Source organism: Lissotriton helveticus, chromosome 3_2 (genome assembly GCF_964261635.1).
Source record: "Lissotriton helveticus chromosome 3_2, aLisHel1.1, whole genome shotgun sequence".
Lineage (NCBI taxonomy): Eukaryota > Metazoa > Chordata > Amphibia > Caudata > Salamandridae > Lissotriton > Lissotriton helveticus.
Window position 1 is genome coordinate 134,684,238 of NC_136062.1, and position 23,941 is coordinate 134,708,178.

Sequence of the window (23,941 nt, forward strand, 5' to 3'; positions counted from 1 at the left end):
GCATATGGTGGTCATCCCTCTCGACGTCGAGGCTATCGACGTCAATGGAGATCTGTGCCTTTTCCTGGCCTTACCTTGACTGGGGAGCCCCCCAGAGGCCGAAGCACGGGCATAGGACGAAGTCCCTCCATGCCCAGACCCACCATGGTTCTGATGTCTCCTTACCTCCAGGACTTGAAGACAAATTTTCGCCCTGTCCCTCAGGGTCCTCTTGGAGAAGGATCTGCAAATCTCACAGTCTTCAGGGACATGAGAGGATGGTAGACAGAGGATACACACTCTGTGAGCATCCGATTTAGCCTTCTTCCTGGAACATTCAGGGCACTTGTGGAACAAGGCTGGCATATTTGACAGTAGAGTGCCCAAAACTGGCCAAAAACCCCAGCAAAATGAAGAAGAAGCTGTCAGACGTCGAGTGAAACACTCCGAACACTTGAAAAGTGCCAAAAAATTGAAAAAACACCCAAAAAGGGAGAGCTCAATGCTCCAGGGTCCTGCTAGCAGGAGCCGGAAAAAAGAACTGAAAGTAAAAGGACTTTGGCTGTGCATCCTGGGATACCGAGGGTATGGGGGCTTGTCTGTCCAACCCTTCCTCTCTATCATATCAAGGATTTTGGTGAAGGGGAGTTTTCCCTGTGAGGAAAACTTGGTAAAATAGTGTTAAACCGGACATGGTGGGCTATCCTTTTCACTGTTTAGATGAAGTGGTGGCTTTTGTAGCCTTGTATATGTTAGGCTGCATTATTTGTCTTAATTCTCTCTTAAGTGTCTATGCAGGACTGCAATGAAGACAGCTTAAGAGATTATTTTTGATTGCTCCGGGGTCCACGCACATGGGCGGGACTCTTCACTAGATTATGACTATACACAGAGATCCCCTACTACAGAACTGTAGATTATGGAAATCGGAAAGTCCACCATGTTTTTCTGAGTGCCTCAGAAATGTTATATAGACCAGTGAGTCGGACATGGCTTGCGATCCTACAAATGAAAAGAAAATCTGAGCTTCGTTGGTAAGGTGGAGAGAAAAGACAATGTGAGTCCTATGATTAAGCCAATCATGCTGCCGGCCACGGTTCTCCTTTTTGGTGGTATCAGTGTTGTAAGGAGTAGGAAGTGGACACAGCAGTATACTTGTGGGTCTCTACGTTTATTTGCCTCTCGGGTCATCGGACAAGCACCCCCTGGTAAGACCTAGTGGGATCAGAGTACACCCTAGCAAGATTGTTGGCAGAATGAGGGGAAAAAAACAATTTTAATCATAGAATTGATAAGTGATATGGGGTGGTAACACTTTGGGGAGAAGTGATTACCCTTTTTGAATATCAGCATGACCGTAGCAGTAGCCCAGAAAGGGGGGATATTTGTTGTTAGACGAGAATTAAATATATTGGTAATAAGGGGGCCCCAAATCTTAGGCAAGGATTTTGGCAGATCCATTGGTACCCCGTCTGGGCCTGGTGCTTTCCCTCCCTTAATATGATGGATGGACAATTCTACTCCCAGCAGCGTTAATAAAAGAGGTGGGGAGAACTGTAATGTATTACGTAGTTCGCATAGCGTACTAAGATCTTCCTCAATAGAGTAGACAAACGAAATGAGTAACCCAATCGGAGCCTAAAATTTTATTTTGCTGTGGTGGATCAATGGGGGAATTATTTAAGGAATTTCTAGAGCTAGCTGATTTCACTAGATCCCAGAAGGATTTACTGTCCTTCACAAGAGCTGGATTTTCTAGCAGCTCCCAGTCCAGTTTGTGCCAAGGAGAACTTGCTCCTGTCCCTAGGCCGTGCGTTTCCCTTAATCGGTAAAAGCATAGAGGAGCACAGGGCATTATGTCCACTCTGTCGGTAGGATCACTCCTTTATAAAACACGAGAGTAAAGTTGGTACTAACAAACATATAGTAATAATTAAGCCCCTCACACTCCCTTTAAAATTGAGAACTTTACAGTTAGCACCTCCTAAAGTTTCAATAAATCATCCAGTCCATGAGCACTAAGGTACTTATGAAGTCTACCCCCGTAGCAACCTGACTGGTTACATATCCATCTCTGCGGGTATCTTGGGATCATGATCCTCTTGATCCTCATGATCTTTGCATTAAAATCATCACAGATAAAACAAATATGATTGAGAATGTCTATTTTCAGTCTTAGGTTGTCTGTCGGATAGAAATTTTAACAAACTAGTAGATAGATAGATAATACTTTTATTTGATTTGTTAAAATCATAAAAAGAGTGGAACTTACTACCATGATATAAACAACATAATTCAGATACAGAACAAAAATATCAAAAATCGTGACCCTGACGTGGTATGGTACCAAGGTTCAACAGGTTATTATACGAGCAATATAAACATGTCCATAAAGGGCTAATCCCAACAGAAGATGGAGAAGGGAAAAAGTGCGAACAGCTACGAATAACCTTCTTTCCAGTTTTTTTAGTCACTATCGCTTTACAACCTGGAACAGTTACTTGTACAAGCGTGTCTATGCCTCCTGTGTAAAGAGTAAGACTTGCCATAAAAAGGAGCTTTGGAAGAAAGGGAGTGTAAAAAAGATCTAAAATAGACTTAGGTCGGCTGCTTTATGCGGTCTTCCAAATTCCTATTTGGCTGTTTCTTTCTTTCCAGGTTCTTGTGCTGTTTCTTTCTTTTCTAATTCTTGTGCTACTAGTGATAAGAATGTGACAGTCTTACAAGACAGTTGGACTGCAGAACCATTGAGGCCTTTTATGACGGCCGCTCTGCAAGTCCGGATTTGAGTTTCTCTTAAGACTGGCCTTAAGAGTGACGTCCTTAAATTATGTAATACCAGGCAGATGCAAAATAGATGTAATAGTGACTCTGCTAAGTTACCGCAGAGGTGGCAGTCCAAGGATGGCCAAGTCTGTAGCCCTTTTGGAGTAAGATCTTTGTTCGAAAAAGAACCCAATCTCAGTAAAGTCAATTTCCAATTGTAGTGGTCTCTGAAGCATTCTTGCAAGTAGGGTTGTGGTTTCATTTGCTTGTAAGTTGGCATCACCGACCATGCATGGCTTTTACCAGCTAGTAAGGCTTTATCAGTTTGTAACAATAATTTTTTGTTGATTTATTGGTGATTTTTTTGAAGATACAGTATGACATAGGTGTTTGCAGATTTCCTCCAGATTTAGCGATAGGAGCGCTTGTTTTAATATTTGGCATATAGAGTTATTATGCCTTGATTGTATTTCAACCTCCTCCCAGCAGTGGTGAGCTAGGGTATAGTCTTCGGCTGCCCTCAATCGCCAGTATCTGCTTAGTTAGTCCGTATTCCAGACGTATCTGCGCCGGAGAGATATGCCGCTGGGTTATAAACAGTTTCTTAAATAATCTGGACTGGGGTAGATTTGGCGTTTTGGAGTTCTTGCTGTTCAGCATTTCCGAGCCGTATGTTATTGTTGGCAAACATTTTGCAGCCACTACCTTTAGGAGATGGTTTGTTGAGCTGCCACTCAGGCTTTTCTGTAGAGTTTTAAAGGCAAATAATAATGGTTTGATTTATGCGTGTATCTAGGTGTTGTTTGTAACTTAAATGGCGATCTAAAAGAACCCCCAGGTATTTGTATACTTCCACCTGTGATAAGATGCTTGAATTTATCCTCCAAATGAATTTGGGGAATTTTTTATGAGTGCTGGAAAAACATAAGATGTTAGATTTTTTTAGATTAATTATCAGTTGTTCTTTCGAGATGTATAATGCTAATTGTGAGATCAGGCACTGCAGACCAAGTGGAGTATGGGAGAGTAGCACAATATCATCCGCGTACTGCAAACTTGCTATTGATGTCTTTCCCAATTTAGGAGGGTCTCCCTGGATGAGACTACGGTTGCTTTCTAAGTCAGCAGTGTAGTAGTTAAAAAGGCAGGGCACCAGAACGCATCCTTGCTTTAGCCGGCTTTTTGTTGAAAATTTCTTGGTAAGACTCCGGCCATCTCCCTTTTTAGGTCTCGCGACCTATCAATGCGCATGCGCATTGAGCGGAGCGAGATATAAAGGGGCTTAAACAGAGGTTACCGAGATCGGCCGATTCCATGCAGTGCCCGAGAAAGCTCGCTCAATGCGCATGTGCATTGCCATAAAAAGCGCGTGCACAGACACCAGCCCCCCTCCCACAGTCATCCCCCAGCGGGCGCTGTGCCAACAAGTCTTTGAAGTGAAGCTTAGCTTCACTTCAAAGGTATCCGCTACCCCCGCCCCCTGCTTCACACGTTTCTCGCATTTCTCAATCTCCTCCCTCCCTCGCCTCCCTCGCCCTTCAGCGTGCCTTCAGCCTCCATCCTTTCTTTCCCTCTTCCTTGTTTGGCCTTGGTACTTAGAATCCTTCAACTTCCAACACTCTCTTTCTCACCCTTCAGTTATGAGCTAAATCGTATTTTCGTTGCCATCGCCTTAGTGAAAGAAAACGGTTTGTTGCTGTATGCGTGCACGGTTGAGGGTGTGTGCTCCCTGCACACGTTTGCAAACGTGTATGTACCAACACACAAGCTCTCAAAAATATTTTATTTCTTTGGGAGCAGTTTCTGGTCCTGCCACTTGAGTGGAAAGTTAGCCACTTGTTGATAATGGTAAAGACCCTGCGGACTAAAAGTAACAGTCACTATAAAGGAACGTTATCCATTTAATACCTGCTTCTGCCTTCCAGTCTGTCAGTCTCCTCTCCCCATTAGCCCATCAGTTACACCTCTTCCCCTGTTTTTGGCAGTCTGTCTAATTCTTCTCTGGCTTGTTTGTTACTTCATTCCTGGAAGTCTTTCATTTTGACTTTTTACTGATTTCACTCATCTTTTCTCACTTCGTGTTGTCACACATTTCCTTGTTTTTTTAAATATTTTCTCCTCCGGCTCCAATATTTTTTTCTTTTTCGTACTTCTATACAGCGCGAACTTGACCCGAAGGTATCAGAGCGCTTTACATGAGCACCAGTTGCGTTATACAAGGACACGTAGGCAGGGGAGATTAAGTGATTTGCCCAGAATCACAGGATGTTGAGCGTCATTTCCGAGACTCACACCCGGTTCCCCAAATTTGAAATCGAGCCCCGTAGCCGTTAGGCTACATCCTCTCCCTTTTTGCTTATATCCCCCAATGCTCGCCTTGCTGTCTGACTGCTTCTTTATAATCGGCACCACCCTTCTGGTCTTTTCCATTTGTATATTTTTAAAACATTCCATAATGCAATGGCTCTAAATTAAAACGGTCTTTAGTGAATCCTGGAGTGTTCTGCGAACAGACTGGTGTGTAGCCTTGTGACAGACTGGTGTGTAACGTTGGTCGTCTAATGCAGCACTGTAGTAATGAAAATTAGCTTAACTGTTACTAAATGATTTTCTGCCTTTTAGTAACCATGTATTGACTGGTCGTCTTCAGCCGCCTCCACGAGCAGACCAGTGCCCAGCTCTTGCACAATAATTGCTACGAGTTATTTAGTGCATGGCTGTGACTATTCTGGAGTGCAGAAGGTGAACGAGCAATAAGGAGCACTTTAAGTTTTATTTTCATCTTGGCACAAATTGCTGTACATTCTTTTAAAAGGGAGGTTAGGGTTTACTTTTATTTCTCTGCCTTCAAAATGAGAGGATTTTATAAAGTAACCTATGGGACAATCTTGGTTGGTATAGGGAGATGATAGTCTGCCGGACATTCTATTTTACTTCAGAAATCATAAAAGCACGTAATAAAATACAAAAAATCATCCTCCAGAGTAAAATCATCAGACCATATGTACTTTCGTTATACTGCAAGCTTCAGATGCTGATAGTAATTGCATATGAGAGTAAAACTACTCATCGAGAACAGAATTGAAAACTTTGAACAACTATCTGCAATTAATCACAGCCCATAAACCTCTTGACGTGATATTACAAATAAAGAGACTGTAGCTTTTGTAAAACAAGCATTGATAATGCAATAGGTCTCGCCTTTTATTAAGTTAAAGCCATTTGCTTTGCTAATGGTATTGTATAGCAAAGCAAATGGCTTTAACTTAATAAAAGGCAAGATCTATTGCATTTTTAATGCTTGTTTATATCTGAACCCAAGTGTGTGTGTGCATAGGTTGATTATTGCTTCTAGTAATTTAGGGGGGATTCACCATGCTTTCATTTTTGCCCATAGCTTGGCTCTTGGCACTTTGACAAAGGATGCTTTGAGATCTACAATTGACAATCGCTTCCTTTGCTAAAAGGGTGAGTGCATAAATATTTGTTAAAGTCCCCGTGCCTGCCCGGAACCCAGCCTGCGTTTTTGGGATCAGATTTTTACTGCTTACCCATGTCTCCAGGTCTGCCAGTAGATTTGTTGCGTAGATCTTTGCCTCTACGTCTATAAGGGCTATCAGTCTATAATTGCTGAGGTCTGAACGCGTCCCTTACTTATAAATGGATTGAAAAATTTTACCTCTCCAAGAATCAGGCAAATTTCCGGTCTCTAAGCTGTTGGAGAACAGGTGGGTTAAATGGCAGGACCAAAACTCAGGATCGTACCTGAACAATGCATTCGGTAGACCGTTGGGGACGGGTGCCCCATCTGATCTCAAATGTTTGATTATGTTCAAGGTCTGCTCTGTGTTCTATGAACAAGTTCTTCTCTTTGCGCATGCTTGGTAAAATCGCTACTTTCTTTTTGTGTTTCTCTGTTTTCGATAAGAAGTTTGAGTTTAGAGGAGTTCTTTAAGTCGATGGCTAATGCTTCCACTGATGACCATTTTTCCGTACTCTGACTCCTGGCTTCTGATTTTATCTCCAGACTGGAGCACCTTTTAATCTCATTTTTATTGTCGCCAGTGCTGACTGTAGTCCGTATAGTTGTGAAATTATATGTTCCAGGATTGTTATGTTATGTCAAAAGGTGAGTTGAGGATGTATGCCATTTAGCAGGAAGTTAATTTTTTTGCCCTAAACAGTTTCGAGTTACTTTGTTTGCTTGCGTCGAGCATGTTGATCTCAAATGTTTCCTTATATGTTCGCTTAGCCACCTTTATTTCATGTTTGAGTTCCTTTTTCGTCTTTTCTATTATTGTGAGGGTCTGTTGCGGAGGTTGGGGTCCCTTTGTTAACCTTAGTTGTTTGTTAAGATGCTTTTTTTTTGCCCGAATTTTTGGCATGTACCATGGCCCCCCTCCAGTTCTAGGAGTTTTATGATCTCTGTAATTAGTTTTAAATTTGTTATTAATGTGAATTGTAAAAGACTCCCAGAACCCTGTAATTTCTCGAACAAGATCTGCGTCTGAAGGTGTTAGCAATGACCAGCATGTCTCCATTATTTTGTCGATGTTTTTTTAGCCCAGATTAGCCGTTTTAGGTTGTAGAGTTTTGTTGTTAGTGTGAGAGGCTTAGCCTGCTCTGACCCAATTGGAGTGATGGTTAATGTGAAGGTATGATGGTAATGATCGCTTTCAACTCAGTCCTGTATTTGAAAATCTGTTATATAAGGGAATAGATCAGAATCTGCTAGCGTAAAATCGATTGTTGAACGTGTTTTACTTGTGACCCTCGTGAATGCTGCTGGACTGTCCAAGGGGACTCTACCATTTAACGTATGTAAAAAAAGGTCGTCCAATTTTGCTGAACATTTCTTACCCATTGTCTGCTTCGATTTCCCTGTCTTGGCCCTATGAAACTCGGTAGATTGCACTCTTGTCCTTGGATCAAGTTCATGTTAAAGTCCCCTGTTATTATTATATTGGTACTTGGGTAAGTGCTTTTTAGCGTTTTGATTACCGCTTTTAGTAACGTGTGTGCAAATAGTGTTTGCTTCCGGCAAAATCAAGGTACCGAAACTGCTCTGATTAAAGCCACAGAGGAAATTAGAGCATCCTTGGATAGAGGCAGTAGTGCAGTCCTCATCCTGTTGGATTTATCATCAGTTTTCGATTTGGTTACCCATGAGATATTGGTTGACCATATGCAGGATTTCGGGATAGACGACGTGGCTCTAACCCTATCAAAAGCCTTTCTTACTGGACACTGACAACTGGTGTTGCTGGGCGAATTTAATTCAGACCCATATTTTTTACTTTGAGGGGTCCCTCAGGGATCATCTTTATCTCCTACTCTGTTTAATCTTTATGTTTAACCGCTTGCCACCTCGATAAAATCTTTTGGCTTGTCATTGGCGTCATACACCAATGAGACAAAAATTATAGTTTTCCTTGCAATAAGCATAAGCAATTCTGGTAGAATATTCAGAAATTGTATGAGTGTGGTCAACAAGTGAATCGACTGGTCATCCTGTTTGGCAATTATATGTCCATCTGGTCTCCAGACTGGTGGCCGTCCAGACTAGGAACTCTCCCAAAACTAATTTCGAAAGTAAAATATTTAGAGATTTTGATGGACAGGGATTTAAAATACAAAGGTTACCTCCACCTCCTTTTATGCACTTAGAGTGAGGAAAATGGAAATAATTGTACCCGTGGATCTTGAAAAGTGTAGTCATTGCTTTAGTGCTAACACGACTAGACTATTACAATGGTCTGTATGTAGTACTACCAAAGGTTCCACTAAAGAAATTACAAACCCTTCAGAATGTCGGTGCACGTTCTTAATTAAGATCCCAACATTTCACTCAGCTAAATCAGCCATTAGGCAAGTTCATTGGCTCCCATTTAGTCATTGTATCATCTCCAAGGTACTTTGCCTAGTCTACAAGACAGTGTACTTCTCTGAAGAAAAACCTTGAAAGGAATATCCCTGGCAGAACCCTTTGTTCTGGTGCAGCAAGATTCATAAAAGTTGCGCCTTTTAAGCGAGCCTCATGGGGTGAAAGAAGCTTTTTCAGATCGATGGCTCTACAATGGAACTGTCTTCCGTTCGAACTGAAAACAGCACCATCACTTCTTGTCTTCAGAAAACAGCTCAAATCCTCACCTTTTAATCAATGACACTATAGTTATTAAAATGTAGGATTCTGATCGCCTCATCCTTGTTTCGCACAGCGCCAAGACGCCTACGGGCTTTTGTAGCACTTTACAAGACACTTCATTCATTTAACAAAATCATTGTTATAAAAATGTATCAAATAAAAAACTATGTTTGTCTTCGGAATAAGAATTAATATCGCTAAAAAAGCGGGTGACCCAGAACTGACCTGTAATACCTCCACCTTTAAACTTAAACTCACCCAGATGGCTAGCCATCTGGGTGAGTTTAAGCTCAGGTATTTAGGGACCCACAGCGATCAATGCCTTAAATGCTAGGCATTGAGAGTTAAATTTTATCCTTTTTTTCAACTGAGAGCCAGTGTAACGTTCTCAGTCCATAGGAGATTGGCTCGGATTTAGATATATCCAGCAGCAGTCTGACCGCAGCATTTTGAAGACGTTGCAGCTTAAGTAATTGCTGCCCACATAAAGGGCATGGCCATAGTCCAGTCTGGACAGGGCTTATGCTGTCACAAGAGTTAACAGGCATAACCCTCAATATGCTGTGCGGCAGTAATGCAATTATGTTGTACTTTGACATCCATTCACTGTTATTATTCCATTTTAGGCCTGCCACATTCCAACTTAATATAGAAAGAGATCTGTACTGTGTGGCAAGAATAAAAGCCTGCATGTCAGTTCAAGTAAGAGAGTGGGTCACACCTATTGGATACGGGTACAGCACACGAGGCCCGTGGTATATGTCGTGTGGCCTGAGCATAGATTGAAAAATTAATGGAGGAGGTACTAAATAAGCACTGGGGATTAAGTGAACATGGTTTGTCAAGCTTGCGATAAGTAGACGTATGCATATCCGGTGCACAAGTTTGCTGAACACATGAAACATTACATGACTGCCGCAATGAAAAAGGAGGTGGTCTATAAAAATAGCCAAGCCGACCTGAGTATTAAAACTGCTAGGTAAAATGCTACGCCTTTAGTTAAAAATTAAATTATGTACCACATTTGGGGTTCTAAAATTGGCCACAATGCAGTCTCGTTGTTGATCTTAAAGGTTTGGCCCATCCAAGAACATCTCCTTACATACAGGATGTCTTCTGCATGGGAGAGAGGCCTGCTTCTATGTCGAACCAGTCAATCTAGGGTTTTGTTAAAGAGTTTTTCATAAGATTCACGCTGGTTGTATCTTAGCGAAGGTACACCCAACAAAACAGCAACATACGGGCAGGCATCAGGAGAGATAACCTGAAGTTGGTCAGGTGGCTGCACTGGTATAGTTTTAACCTCGGCTCCCTTCACGAAGTGAAGAAAACCAGGTACTATGGAAAATGAGGGACCTGCGTTATGTCTAACTGATGTAAGATTGTTACTCAATTGGACTGGAGCAGCTAACAGAATACAAGAGGCAGGGGAAGCATTGGTTGGCGAGCATTCCACCGGGGGAGTAACATATGCTTTAGGCATGGCATCCTGCCTGTTAGATTTGTTACTAATGCTGCCTGTTTGGGATGAAAAATGACCACTACTAGGTAAAAAGTAGGCCAGTTTAGATTCTATATTATCCAGATGGGAAAAAAAGAAGAAAGTGCTGTACTGTTATAACTTGATTTCCTATCATGTATCCTTTCCCTGGTTACCCATTCCCTCCTGCTCAGCCAGTATGAATGTGATGTATGTGTGGAATGTTAGAATGCTTGATGAGGTAGTGGAATCCTGGAGTGCCTGGTGGAGTGGAGAGAGAGACAAGTGGAGTGTGTGGGCTCAGCAGCAAGGATGCTGCTCTGGAAGGGGCTCAACTTTATATCTTCTACTTACCATCTAAACCTGACCTGTCACTAAGGTTAATAAACCTCTTACTTACAACATACCTCATGGCTACCCCTAGACTTCTTTTGAATTACATCAATGGCGATGATTTGGAAAGAAAACCTACATGTTCTTAAAGATTATGTGTACTTGAGGTGAAGATACTTGAAATTTGAAAGAAAATGAGGATGAACTGTACTACTGGAAACTACTAAGGAAACTTGAGGTAAAGAAGCTTGAAACTGGAAGAAAAAGAACGCCCTCGCTAGCCCCACAAGTGTCCTTTACCACCTGGACAGACAGCGTACAACTGATTTGGCTAGCTCTCTTCACTTAATTAACGGGATCAGCAGTGCCTAAATTACATTATCTGGCAGCGTGTGTGTCTGTGTCAAAGGAACACAGAGCTACTGGCGTCACATTTCATGAACATAAACTGGGAAACAGGAAAAAGTCACGTCACACGAGAGGACTCTGCTTTCAGAGATCTACAAGACCGTCAATTTAATTGTAAGTGTGCATAATTTAAAAATAAATTGGGTAAGGTATTTGAACCAATGCTGCCGAGATGACCGCCTGCTGTAACCCTACGCGCATTCGAATCGGCGCGGACTTCATTTGGATTACATCATAAATATTATGCGGAGCTTCTCTGAGAAAGACTCCAGGTAAGTAACCAAGAGATCATTAATACAATTAGGGAGTCAAGTCTTTTCATGCTGTGGCGATGTCAGTAGGGGTCTTTCGAGTTCATGCAGAGTACCTGAAGGGGTTGTATGTGGACTGACCTTGTTTGATATTTGGTGGTTATCACTTAGACAGGTGTAAAAAAAAAAATAATAATAATAATTCTTTGCTCTGAAGTACTTAGTGGAGTGGTCCAGCAGAAGATGGCAGTAGAAGGATACAAGTTACCCATTCAAAAGGAATGTTAAGGAGCTGATGCTCCGGGGGAGGAAAAACACAAGAACAGAAAGGGAAGCCATCAAATAAGAATCACGCAAAAGAGTGAAAATAAAGCCTAACAATAGTAAGCAATGGGAGAGTTGAAGCCCATTGTAAGCTTTTGGTGTGGTCCACAAGAGGTCTTGCGCAAATAAGACAGCCAAAGCGGTCTGTAGACAAGGGTTAAAAAATAAAAAAATAAAAAAGTAAACCATTTGGTGCAAAGAGAATAAAGAACTCAATCCACACTTTCAAGCACAGCTTAGCCACCTGCTTACTGAAAAATTATAGTGAACCTAGGTGAACAAATATTTGCTTATTAACGTTATTGACTGAGATACAGAGATTAGGTGTTTCTGGGGATATACTGGACATTCAGTCCCTTCTAACCTTAATATATGTTGGTCATGTTACCTTTGATCTTGATTCATAACATCGTACAATACAGTTGCAACAGTAGCGCATTCATTATGGATGATACAGTGGACGGGTAGAAAAAAAAGTTGCACTTTTAAGGGAATAGCCTGATGTGTGCGTGTCCCCTGGAGTCTGTCTGCACAGTAGCTATGAGTGCAGAGCTCAAAAAGTTGCACTTTAGGAGATCTCAACCATGAAATTCAATATATTTCTGCAGTAGCAGCCCATTCCTCTCTAGAATGGGCTATAGGGTATCCTGTGCAAGTGAGTTGAATTTAACATGGAATATTCAATATTACAGACTCATCGTAAACACTCCCGAAACGTGTTATAACTGAAACTGCAATGATTTCTAAAAAAATGTTTTTAAAAAGTACTCACAATTTTGGCATTTTTTCCACTTTTCCGAAGCTGCTGAACAGCGAAAGCATGCTCCACGTTGTCCATAGACACAGCATTGACCATTGCAACACGGTCATTTTCCCTAAAAACAGAAATAAATCATCATGCATTCTGCAGAAAGAGCCACTGATGATTTTCACATATAAGTTGGTGGTGTAGGTTTGTTCTTCACCAACCTTCACATAAACCCCCCCGTTAACAAGCTTTTACAAATACAATAATGTGCTATCCTACCTTTGTGTTTACTATTGAACTTAGAGTCATGTATGTTAATGGCTATTGTCTATGTCATATGGAACACTAATATGTAATGTGGAACTCACTGATGCAAGAGCTTAGGTTTGAATACTATCAGAAGCTGTTGGAGTTTGCCTTGGCTGGACGCCTTGGCTCTTGCACCAGCGGGTCCTTTTATGGCAATTGAATAAACATCTTTTTGTATATTCTCAGATTCCCTTGCTTCATTACAATGGCGACGAGGTGCTAGTGCTGACCCACTGTGCCCTTAAGTATTTTGCATTCTCATCAGAGGATCGTTACCGTTTGAGATCACATGTATCCTTTTAACAAAACAAAAAAAGCAATTAATCCAAAATATAACTTCTTAGGTACTCTGGTACTACGCTTTTCCAATATGCAATTATGATGAACAAAAGAATCAGTAAATCTCTTCTACTAACTTTTCCACAGTAGATTCAGTGTCTGGTGCTTATCAGAATTAGAAATAGTTTCATTCACAGTGGGACCTTGGTCAGGAAGACATTCATTGCTCCTTTTAGATGCACACCCAGTATCCTTCTCATCCAAAGACGCATCCACTTCTTCACTCTTTTCAACAAAACGTTCCTGCCCTGGTCTAAGAACCACAATGGAACTTTGGTTCCACCAACCCTTATCCTTTAACAAAACCGCAGATTCAGACACCCTTCCCACTTGGAAGGGCATAGTAAATTTAGACGAACCCTTGCGGCTAAAAGAAGGTTTAACAAAACGTACTCAATCAACAACTTCCCCCTTCTTACCCTTGGTTGTTGCAGAGATCATGATAGGACTTGCCACGAATGTGTGATTCAGTAATATTGTTCCTGACCTTGGATATGCAAGATTGCAAGCTAGTCTCCTGACACTTCTTGAAAAAAGGTGTTAACACAGACTTGACCTGCCTACCCCTCATCAAAGAGTATGTAGACACAACAGTGCATGCATTCTGGGTTATGTGGTAACTCCAGATTTTCTCTTTAAGAAATTCAAAGACATCAAGATTGCTTTCCAAAGCTGCTTGGATGCCTTCTTTTATGAAACGGTTGGCCCTTTCGACTTGGCCATGGGAGAATATAATGGAGCCCTTTCAGATCGCACTCCAAACTTCCTTAAATAATTTAACATTTTGATTGAAACAAATTGCACCCCATTGTCAGACATAAGAGTAACAGGCGCTCCTTCAAGGCTGAATATATGTTCTAAAAACAATATGACTTCATCAGTTACAGGGTGTTCTACAAAGGTGTATTAGATCCATTTGGAGAAATTGTCAATGATGACAATCAAAAATCTCCTCTGTCTGCCCAAACACTCATATGGACCCGATGAAACAGATATTAATCCTAACGCCTTTGGCAATTTTGATATTAGCATGCTGGGCTTTTTTGAGGACACCCTAGAATTTGAAGGTTGTGAAATTATCACCAAGATATATGTTGCTATTAATGGCAAGAACATAATAGGTTGGTATGATTTAGGTAACTTGGGTGTCATTCTCTGTCCAGGCTCTTATCATCCCATTCAATTGAGGGATGTTGTAATCAAGAGTGTTTCCATGGATAAATCTCATGTGGATCATATTTTACAGAAGCATCAATCCATTTTCCAAAATAAAGTTGGACAAGTTAAGGGTTGCACGCACAAGATCAAACTTAAAAAAGGGGCTGTACCTATACAACATAAAGTGGGCATGGTTCCTCTGGGCATTCGTCAAAAGTTGAAATCCTATTTAGATGCTTTGTGTTCTGAAGGTACCAGAGTCCACCGATAGCTCTGAATGGGTTTCTGCTACAGTGATTGCCCTTAAGAAAAATCATGATTTGAGGTTATGTGTGGATCTCAAATCCTTGATCACAAATATTGTTGTTGATACTTACCCCTTACCTCCTATACAAGAGCTTTTGGCAACTGTGAATGGTGCGAAGTATTTTTCAATAATAGACTAGAAATCTGATTATCAACAGATAGCTCTTGATGATTCTTCCAAAGATTTGACTGCATTAAACACACCGTGTGACCTTTACAGGTTTCTTAGAATGCTGTTTGGGCTGGCCTCAGCGGCCAGCGTGTTCCAAAAACTAATTGAGAGTTTATTTCAAGGCCTATGTGGTGTCTAGGCCTTCCAAGACGACATTCTAATTTATGCCAAGACCTCTGATCAACACAATACCATTCTTGATACGGTTTCAAAAAATTTAGAAAGTAGAGGGATGACCAAAGGATAAGGGTCAATTTCTAGTTGAAGAAATTGATTATCTGGGAAACAGAATCACTTGTGATGGCATTTTTCCAAAGGAGGGTCTTATTAATACTTTAGAGAAGGCTAGCAAACCTCATGATAAGGACTCTTTGCGGTCCTTTTTAGGTTTAGGGGAATATCATGCCAGGTTTGTAAAGGGTTATGATCTTGTTGTGGGGCCTCTGAGACAACTTTTGAAACAAGCATTTACAATGCAATGGTCTCGTCTTTGTTAAAGTTAGAGCTATTGGCATTGCTCATGACATTATTTTTGTTTTTAAAACAAATAAATGGCATTGTCATTTACAATGCCAAGAGCTTAATCTCTCGCAAATGCGTGACCTATTGCATTTGCACCCACACAGAGCCACACACACACACACAGACACACACACAAAGCCAAACACACACAGCCACACACACACACAGAGCCACACACAGAGCCACACACACACACACACAGAGCCACACACAGAGCCACACACACACAAACACAGAGCCACACACACACACACAGACAGACATAGCCAGACACACACACAGACATAGCCAGACACACACACAGACATAGCCAGACACACACACAGACATAGCCAGACACACACACAGACATAGCCACACACACACACACATAGCCACACACACACAGTCACACACACACAGTCACACACACACAGCCACACACACACAGCCACACAGCCACAGCCACACACACAGCCACACACAGCCACACACCCACACACACACACCCACACACCCACACCCACACACACACAGCCACACAGGCAGAGCCATACAGACAGAGCCACACAGACAGAGCCACACAGACAGAGCCACACAGACAGAGCCACACAGACAGAGCCACACAGACAGAGCCACACAGACAGAGCCACACAGACAGAGCCACACACGCACAGAGCCACACACACACAGAGCCACACACACACACACAGAGCCACACACACACACACAGAGCCACACACACACACACACAGAGCCACACACACACACACACACACAGACAGAGCCACACACACACACACAGACAGAGCCACACACAGAGCCACACAGACAGCACAGACAGAACCAGGCACACACAGACAGAGCCACACACACAGAGCCACACACACACACACACACACACACAGACAGATAGAGCCACACACACAGAGCCACACACACAGAGCCACACACACACACAGAGCCACACACACACAGAGCCACACACACACAGAGCCACACACACACAGAGCCACACACACACAGAGCCACACACACACAGAGCCACACACACACACACACACACACAGAGCCACACACACACACACACACACAGAGCCACACACACACACACACACACACAGAGCCATACACACACACACAGCCACACACACACACACACAGAGCCACACACACACACAGAGCCACACACACACACACAGAGCCACACACACACACACAGAGCCACACACACACACACACACACAGAGCCACACACACACACACACACAGAGCCACACACACACACAGAGCCACACACACACACAGAGCCACACACACACACAGAGCCACACACACAGCCACACACACACACACACACAGCCACACACACACACACACACACACACACACAGCCACACACACACAGCCACACACACACACACACACACACAGCCACACACACACACACACACAGAGCCACACAGACAGACAGAGCCAGCCTAATGGTACTAATAAATGACACTCTTACTACTGCTCTGAACGCATGAGTAAATGAAATGCTAAAGGGGAGTCACTCAGCTACGCACTTGAGAGCGCCAGTACTGTGGGACACCATGGAGAGACAGTACCACGGACAGAGGTTACTGCACGCATGGTAACCAATGACTGCCTCAGAACCCCTAGAAAACGTCTTTCGTAGTCCGGCACTGCTTTAAATAGCAAACAGCAGAGTCTGCTGATTTGTTCAGACTTTTTACATGAATTCTGGACACCATATTAGAAGTGCATTATGGAAACACTGGCCAGGTAGGTGTAGCCGGACCCAATAGGGTCCTGTGTCAAACGCCTCCGCAAAAAGTAAAGGGGGGTGCTGCGGATTGGGTGCCCCAAACAAGCAGCTAGCCACCCAATCGGAGCAGAGAGGCAAGTGGCAGGGCGGGGGTCAAAAAGGGATGCTAGGTTCTTGTTGGGACATAGAAACCCTCATCTTATTGGAATCACCTCGTTGCTGCCAGAATCGCATTGGAGTCGCTGCACCCTGCTGCTAGAGAAGCCAGAAGGAGCATCTGGAAGGAGGAAGTACGGCGCTGAGCGATGAGGAAGCAAACCAGCCCGGGCAGGACAGTGGTGGACGGCAAAGGAAATAGCTCTGAACCCACAGGAACCGGTCCTCGACCTTGAGGAAGCCAGTGGCGGTCACCGACAGACTGGACATCGTGCAACGCTGTGACTAGTTTTCCTGTGGCAACCAGGCAACGAGTGCGGAGCGGCCTGCTCAAGGACGTGGAGATCCTGCAAGATCTTCTGCCTTTGAACTGGGGGTGCAGGTACGAGTATCGTGATCGGCAAACTGTGATTGGGGACAGTGTGCACCAGACCCCGTCGCGGCTTGCACGAACCCAGGAAAAGCGCGGCCAGGCTTATGTGGCAGAGGAGCTTCATGAGTTTTTTGTCTAGCAGCACAAGTCACACAGCACAGCGAGAGGAAGCCATTGAGCGGAGCCAGAGCACAAAGCCGAGCAGAGGCCCCGCCCACTAGAGGAAAAGCAAAACAGGCATCCGAGCTATAGCACGGAGACGCAGGGAAAGAACATGGTGCCTGCAACGATTGCACTAGCAGTCCATTCTGGGAAGGTTCTTCTTAAAGCTCTAGGGAAAACAAACAACGGTACAACATAGAATTAGGTAACGGCTAGCGGCCGCTGTCACAATTAAACTGCCCCCCTACCTGCTTTACACAAAGTACCTCTCAAAACCTTTCCACTGCCACAAGCCACACATTTAAAAGCCTAGGTGAGGCAAATTAAAATGGCCCGGTTTTGTAGCCAATTTAGGGCCATCTCGTATTTATTTATACGATTTTATATAGCTCGTACATTACCAGGTGTAATGCGCTTTACATGAGACGATGCGTAATGGCGACTCGCACCTTCTGCAGCGCTGCCGATCCCCAACCCCTGGCATGTAAAGGCCAAGCTTGGTCTCAGAGGACGCATCGCGCAAACTGCAAAGGCATCTAGAACCTTGCTTGGCCGTAGAGTAAATGGCACCACTCTCGCCTGCTCCTCCTATTTCAACACCCTCTCCTCGGTTTCCAGGAACCCCGGAAACGATCGCTGCTGATCCAAGCCCCAGGCACGTTAAGGGATGCCCATGATCCGATAAACAGCTACAATTGTGACTAAAATGGCAGAGAGGAACGTATACAAGTAAGCAAACGTCCACTCTGCGTCATCTAAATCTTTTTACAAAACAACTCCAGGAGGCGAGAGGGGCGGGGTTTACCCTCACTACCAGGTCCCAGTGACATTTTAAACCCCGTCCTTTTCAGACTGGGGGCGTGTTTTTAAGTGAGAACGTCACTAGGTAGAACAAAACTAAAAAAACACACCCCCAATCCGAAAAAGACGGGGCTTAGATCGTCACTGGGACCTCTTCTCCAATGGCTGGCCGCCGTTTAGGAAGCCAGCCAATGGAGAAGAGGGGCGGGGTTTACCCTTGCTACTATGAAACATAAAATCTCACCAGCGAGACTGCGCATGTGCGCAGCCTACGCTAGCCGAGACCTAAAAAGGAGCTCCATTTGATTGGACATCCATTCATGATGAGTCCTTCAACAATGTTAAGAAAATGATAGCTGAGGCACCCGGTCTTGATACCTTTAACTCAGAAGGAAAGTCCTATGTAACAGTGGATGCCAGTGCTGTAGGGCTAGGTGCTGTGTTTACACAAATTGCAGAGGGCAAAGAGAGGGTTGTAACCTTCATTTCCAGGGCCATTCGGGGTGCTGAAAAGCATTACATCACTATCGAAAAAGAGGCTTTGGCTTGCGTGTGGGCCGTTGGAAAAGCTAAAAAACTTCCTGGGGGGGCGGCCATTCACCTTAGTACAATGGAAATGCTTCTTCTAGATTAGTGAGGCTCATTGCCAGATTACAGGAGTTTAACTTTGAAATCCAGCACATTCCTGGTGGGAAAAATGTTACTGCGGATTGTCTGTCCAGAATTCCACCGTAGGAGAAAGTGAAGTCACTGACCAGCATGAGTGTGTTGTGGCCATGTTGGATGTGGTGGATTCTTGTAATTTTGTAGTGTCTGAAAAGAAGTGGAATGAATTTCTTGATGCAGATGCTATTTTACCTAGGGTCAAACATTTTGTGGCCAACGGTTGGCCACCTTGCAAGAACTTAGACACTTTCTTACAGGGCTTTGCACATGTTGCTAATGAAATCCGAGTTGAGACTAACATTCTATTGAGACAAGACTTATTTGTACCACCTGCTGGTGTCAGAAATAAACTTATTCAGTTGGCTCATTCTGGACATCCAGGTGTATCTGGAACAAAGAAATTGCTTAAACTTCACTACTGGGCCACCAGTAATGAAGTTTAAGCAATTTCTTTGTTGAGCATTGATGCTTCTGTTGAGCATTGGGTTGATAATTGTTCAGTGTGTGTCAAATCTGACAAGCACTGGAAATGTCTACAGAACCTCCGTCTGTTCAAGATGCTCCTGCCGGACCTTGGGAGAAAATTTCCATTGGGTCCATATGAGTGTTTGGGCAGACAGAGGAGATTTTTGATTGTCATCATTGACAATTTCTCCAAATGGATCTATTACACCTTTGTAGAACTCCCTGTACCTGATGAAGTCATATTGTTTTTAGAACATAAATTCAGCATTGAAGGAGCGCCTGTTACTCTTATGTCTGACAATGGGGTGCAATTTGTTTCAATCAAAATGTTACATTTTTTAAGGAAGTTTGGAGTGCGATCTGAAAGGGCTATGTTAAATTCTCCCAGGGCCAACGGCCAAGTGAAAGGTGCCAACTGTTTCATAAAAGAAGGCATCCAAGCAGCTTTGGAAAGCAATCTTGATGTCTTTGAATTTCTTAAAGAGAAAATCTGGAGTTACCACATAACTCCGAATGCATGCACTGGAGTGTCTCCATACTTTTTGATGAGGGGTAGGCAGGTCAAGTCGGCATTAACACCTTTTTTCAAGAAGAAATGTCAGGAGACTAGCTTGCAATCTTGCATTTCCAAGGTCAGGAACAATATTACTGAATCACACATTCGTGGCTAGTCCCATCATGATCTCTGCAACAAGACCAAGGGTAAGAAGGTGTAAATTGGTGATTGGGTACGTGTTGTTAAACCTTCTTTCAGCCGCAAGGGTTCGTCTAAACTTACTCTTCCATTCTAAGTGGAAAGGGTGTCTGAATCTGCGGTTTTGTTAAAGGATAAGAGTTGGTGGGAAAAAAGTTCCATTGTGGTTCTTAGACCAGGGCAGGAAAGTTTTCTTGAAAAGAGTGGAGAAGTGGATGTGTGGTTGGATGCGAAGGATACTGGGTGTGCATCTAAAAGGAGCAATGAATGTCTTACTGACCAAGGTGCCACTGTGAATGAAACTATTTCTAATTCTGATATTCACCAGACTGAATCTACTGTGGAAAGGTAAGTAGAAGAAATTGCTGATTCTTCTGTTCATGATGATCGCATATTGGAAAAGAGAATTACCAAAGTACCCAAGAAGTTTGATGATTGTATTTTGGATTCATTGTTTTTTTTGTTTTGTCTAAAGGATACATGTGGTATCCTACCTTTGTGTTTACTATTGAACTTAGAGTCATGTATGTTAATGGCTATTGTCTATGTCATAAGGAACACTCATATGTATTGTGGAACTCACTGACTCCCTCGCTTCATTACAAATACAGTTGGGGTTATATGTATTTTGCTGCCTAGGGAGTACTTCATGTTGCGGTAGTGTGGTATTCTACATGTTGCCCTTGGTTTCTTTGCCTGTGCCTGGAACTCCGTGATGTCACAGGAGAGCTGGGCTCAGGTGATGGAAAGTTGTCATTTTAAGGGACTGGCAGTTGCTGGCTGCCTCCTGACTGGGATGTTGGATGGGATTCTTTCTTCCTAATAAAGCTACCGGCTTTCACCTAATGCGGATCTCCACCTCTTCATTTTGTCAAGTACCTACGTTCTCACAGGTAGCTCGGGTTTTCAGTAATAATTTCGTACCGTCATCTCATATCCTTTGCTTTCTTTGAAGGAAGGGACGTAAGATAAAACAAGGATTCGTTTTTTATACTGGAAAAGGATGTGTCTACTCTCCTGATTCAGATGTAAACCGGTTCACGAGTACTGCAATGGAAAGCATATATTAGGGCCCAAACCCCGGACATCACAGCACATTCTACTGCGTGACTCCAGAAGTTGATAACATTACACCGAGATATTAACATATCCAGTTTTTGGTGGAGGTTTGCGATAGGACAACTAAATATGTTCTATTTGCAACACAAACTGATGAGAGCTGTATCACAGCACAACCTACCTCCTCTACGCATGACGTACAGGCCAGATTGCACTGATTTCTCACGCTTCGACATACATGTGGCTATTGTAAACTAGCACAATTTGCTGTGCACTCTTTACTACCAAACCTAAATAAAAATGTCTAATGACATGTCGCAGAAAACTAGTTCGTCCAAATTCCAACACTTAAAAATAGAGAGCAACTTTTACAGAGTAGCAGACAGCTAATACAAACTACGCGCCCCTATCTGTCACCCATCACACACCTAAAAACTACGACTCAGCCAGGATAGACACCACTCTAGTCATTCCATTAAGACACAAAAACTCTCCCCAGAGGCCTGCACGTATTACATCCTCCCAACCAAGCTCTACCACACTGAGTCAGTGCTTTAAATGGGACGGTTTTCACCGGTAATCAGTACCGGCACTTCTCAGAGTTCTCCCCTGTAGTACCAAACTTCTCCTTGTGCTAGGAGAGTACTGGTACTCCTAGTGGCAGCTGGGGTCAGGCTTTGAGTGGAGCGTGTCAGTGAGGCACCTCAACAGTCAATGACGAGTGTATTACAGCGCAAAATTGCGGCTGCAGCCTTAAACTCTAACTGACAGCCAGACTACTGTGCTGTCTGTTAGATTACAAGTCTGCAGCAAACTAGTGCCGGAAACACTCACCATTGATAATTGTCCTTATGTCTAGGATACTAGGTCGAGCCTGAGTAGCGCATGCGCTGCTCTGAGAGCCATGCTGTATTTGAGTATTGAAAAAAGCCTGATTTATTTTATTATTTATTTATTTATTTATTTTATTTTTGACATTTGTAGAGCGCTACGAATACCCTAAGGCGTCTCGGCGCTAATTGGCTCAGGCCCTCACTCCAGAAGCAACCACTGCTTTTTATAGGGCCTATAAACATAGGCACTGGAAGTACGGGTGTAGTGAGTGCTGTCACAACTGCTGTGTGTTCAAAGGTGAGAGGTCAAATGTCAGGTTATGTCTTAGGTCAAATTGCTGCTTATGCTTTTAACATGAAGATTGGTGTTTACTTTTCCTTCTTTGAATCCAAAGTTAAAAGATTTTCTAAAATGAACTATCGGCAATCTTGCTGGGGTACAGGTGAAAGGAAAAGCTGGCTGTTTGATGTCATTTTTTTTCTAATACACAGAAACATTTGAATACCTGTAATTGAACTGAACAAATTATTCAAATATATCAGCAGCTAGAAAAGAATAAATGGAACACTTTTTTGTATTTTCTCAAATATTATGGAAACTGATTTTAATACAATCAAAACAAATCAAGGCACATTACTTGGTGATTTGCAAATGATACAGTTTTGTGAAACCTAATTTCTAGTGATTCATTTGTAAACGAGCATTTGCAATGCAATAGGTCTCGCAATTACGAGATTTTGAGCTATTGTAAATGACAATGCCTCCCCACGTTGCTCCGCTTTTTATTTGCAAGTACGTTCCATCAGTGTTTCACTTACTTCAGATTCCTTATGTCCGAAGGCTAATCATTATCGCAATTTTTAGATTGTTTGGGCAGTTTTATAATACTTAGTTTAATTTTAATTTTGTAGGATTGGTTTGTGTGCGCTTCATCTTTCATCATATGGATGGGGCTACTTTTAGTTAGGACGAATAACAATTTCCTCTGAGGTATGTTCTTCTATATCGGTACGTCCGCATTAGACATTTTGGTGTATTCCTTTTTGAGGAAGTATTGGTTATAACACTTGACCGACTCTAAAATGAATCTTATTTCGTTCCTCAGCATTGATCAATATATCCTTGATCGTTACGTACACACTAGAAACCTAAAAACGGTGGAGGCGAGGCGCGCTTGTTTTTATAATTAGGTATTATTTCTTATTTTTATTTATGTTACTTGTTCAATTATTGATTGTCTTTAGTTTTATATAAGTCTTTATTATATTCTTTACAGATTTTTTTCCTATGGAGTTTTAACTAGAACCCTGCAGTACATCTTATATTCACCTGTAACCGCATTTGAGTACACAGGAATCAATTTTTGAGGTAGGTTTTGATCGAGGGTCGTTTAAATATGAAAATAGAGCTGACAAATCTATGTAATTTCTGTTGTGCACATAGTGAGATGTGTATCTTTGCGTCCTTCAGCTTTTCATTATTCCTGAAAAGGATTTCGATTCATCGATAAGTGTCATACTACTTGAAGTTGGATTCATTTGGTATACAGAACAAGATTGCATTTGTAAGTCGCTGTGTACTTTTGTTCGTTATTCTACTCTTCCCATTTTCTTCTTGGTAAAACACCTGATGCGTTAAACATTTAGCTTACAATTCAAGGTCCGTAAATTTGTTACTTTGAGGACATGTTTAACTGCATGAATTTATACTCTGTATATTTCTTTTATATACAAAATTTGTT

The 23,941-nt window shown here is 42.6% G+C and overlaps 1 protein-coding gene across 5 annotated transcripts in view; it reads right to left on the reverse strand.

Annotated features, from left to right (window-relative positions):
• TJP1 (tight junction protein 1) overlaps positions 1-23,941 on the reverse strand; it is a 736,246-nt gene that overhangs the window by 510,834 nt on the left and 201,471 nt on the right. For all 5 annotated transcript variants that reach the window (XM_078684928.1, XM_078684927.1, XM_078684925.1 and 2 more), the window contains exon 4: positions 12,459-12,561. In XM_078684928.1, the coding sequence (XP_078541054.1) occupies positions 12,459-12,561 (103 nt within the window). The remainder of the gene's footprint in view (positions 1-12,458; positions 12,562-23,941) is intronic.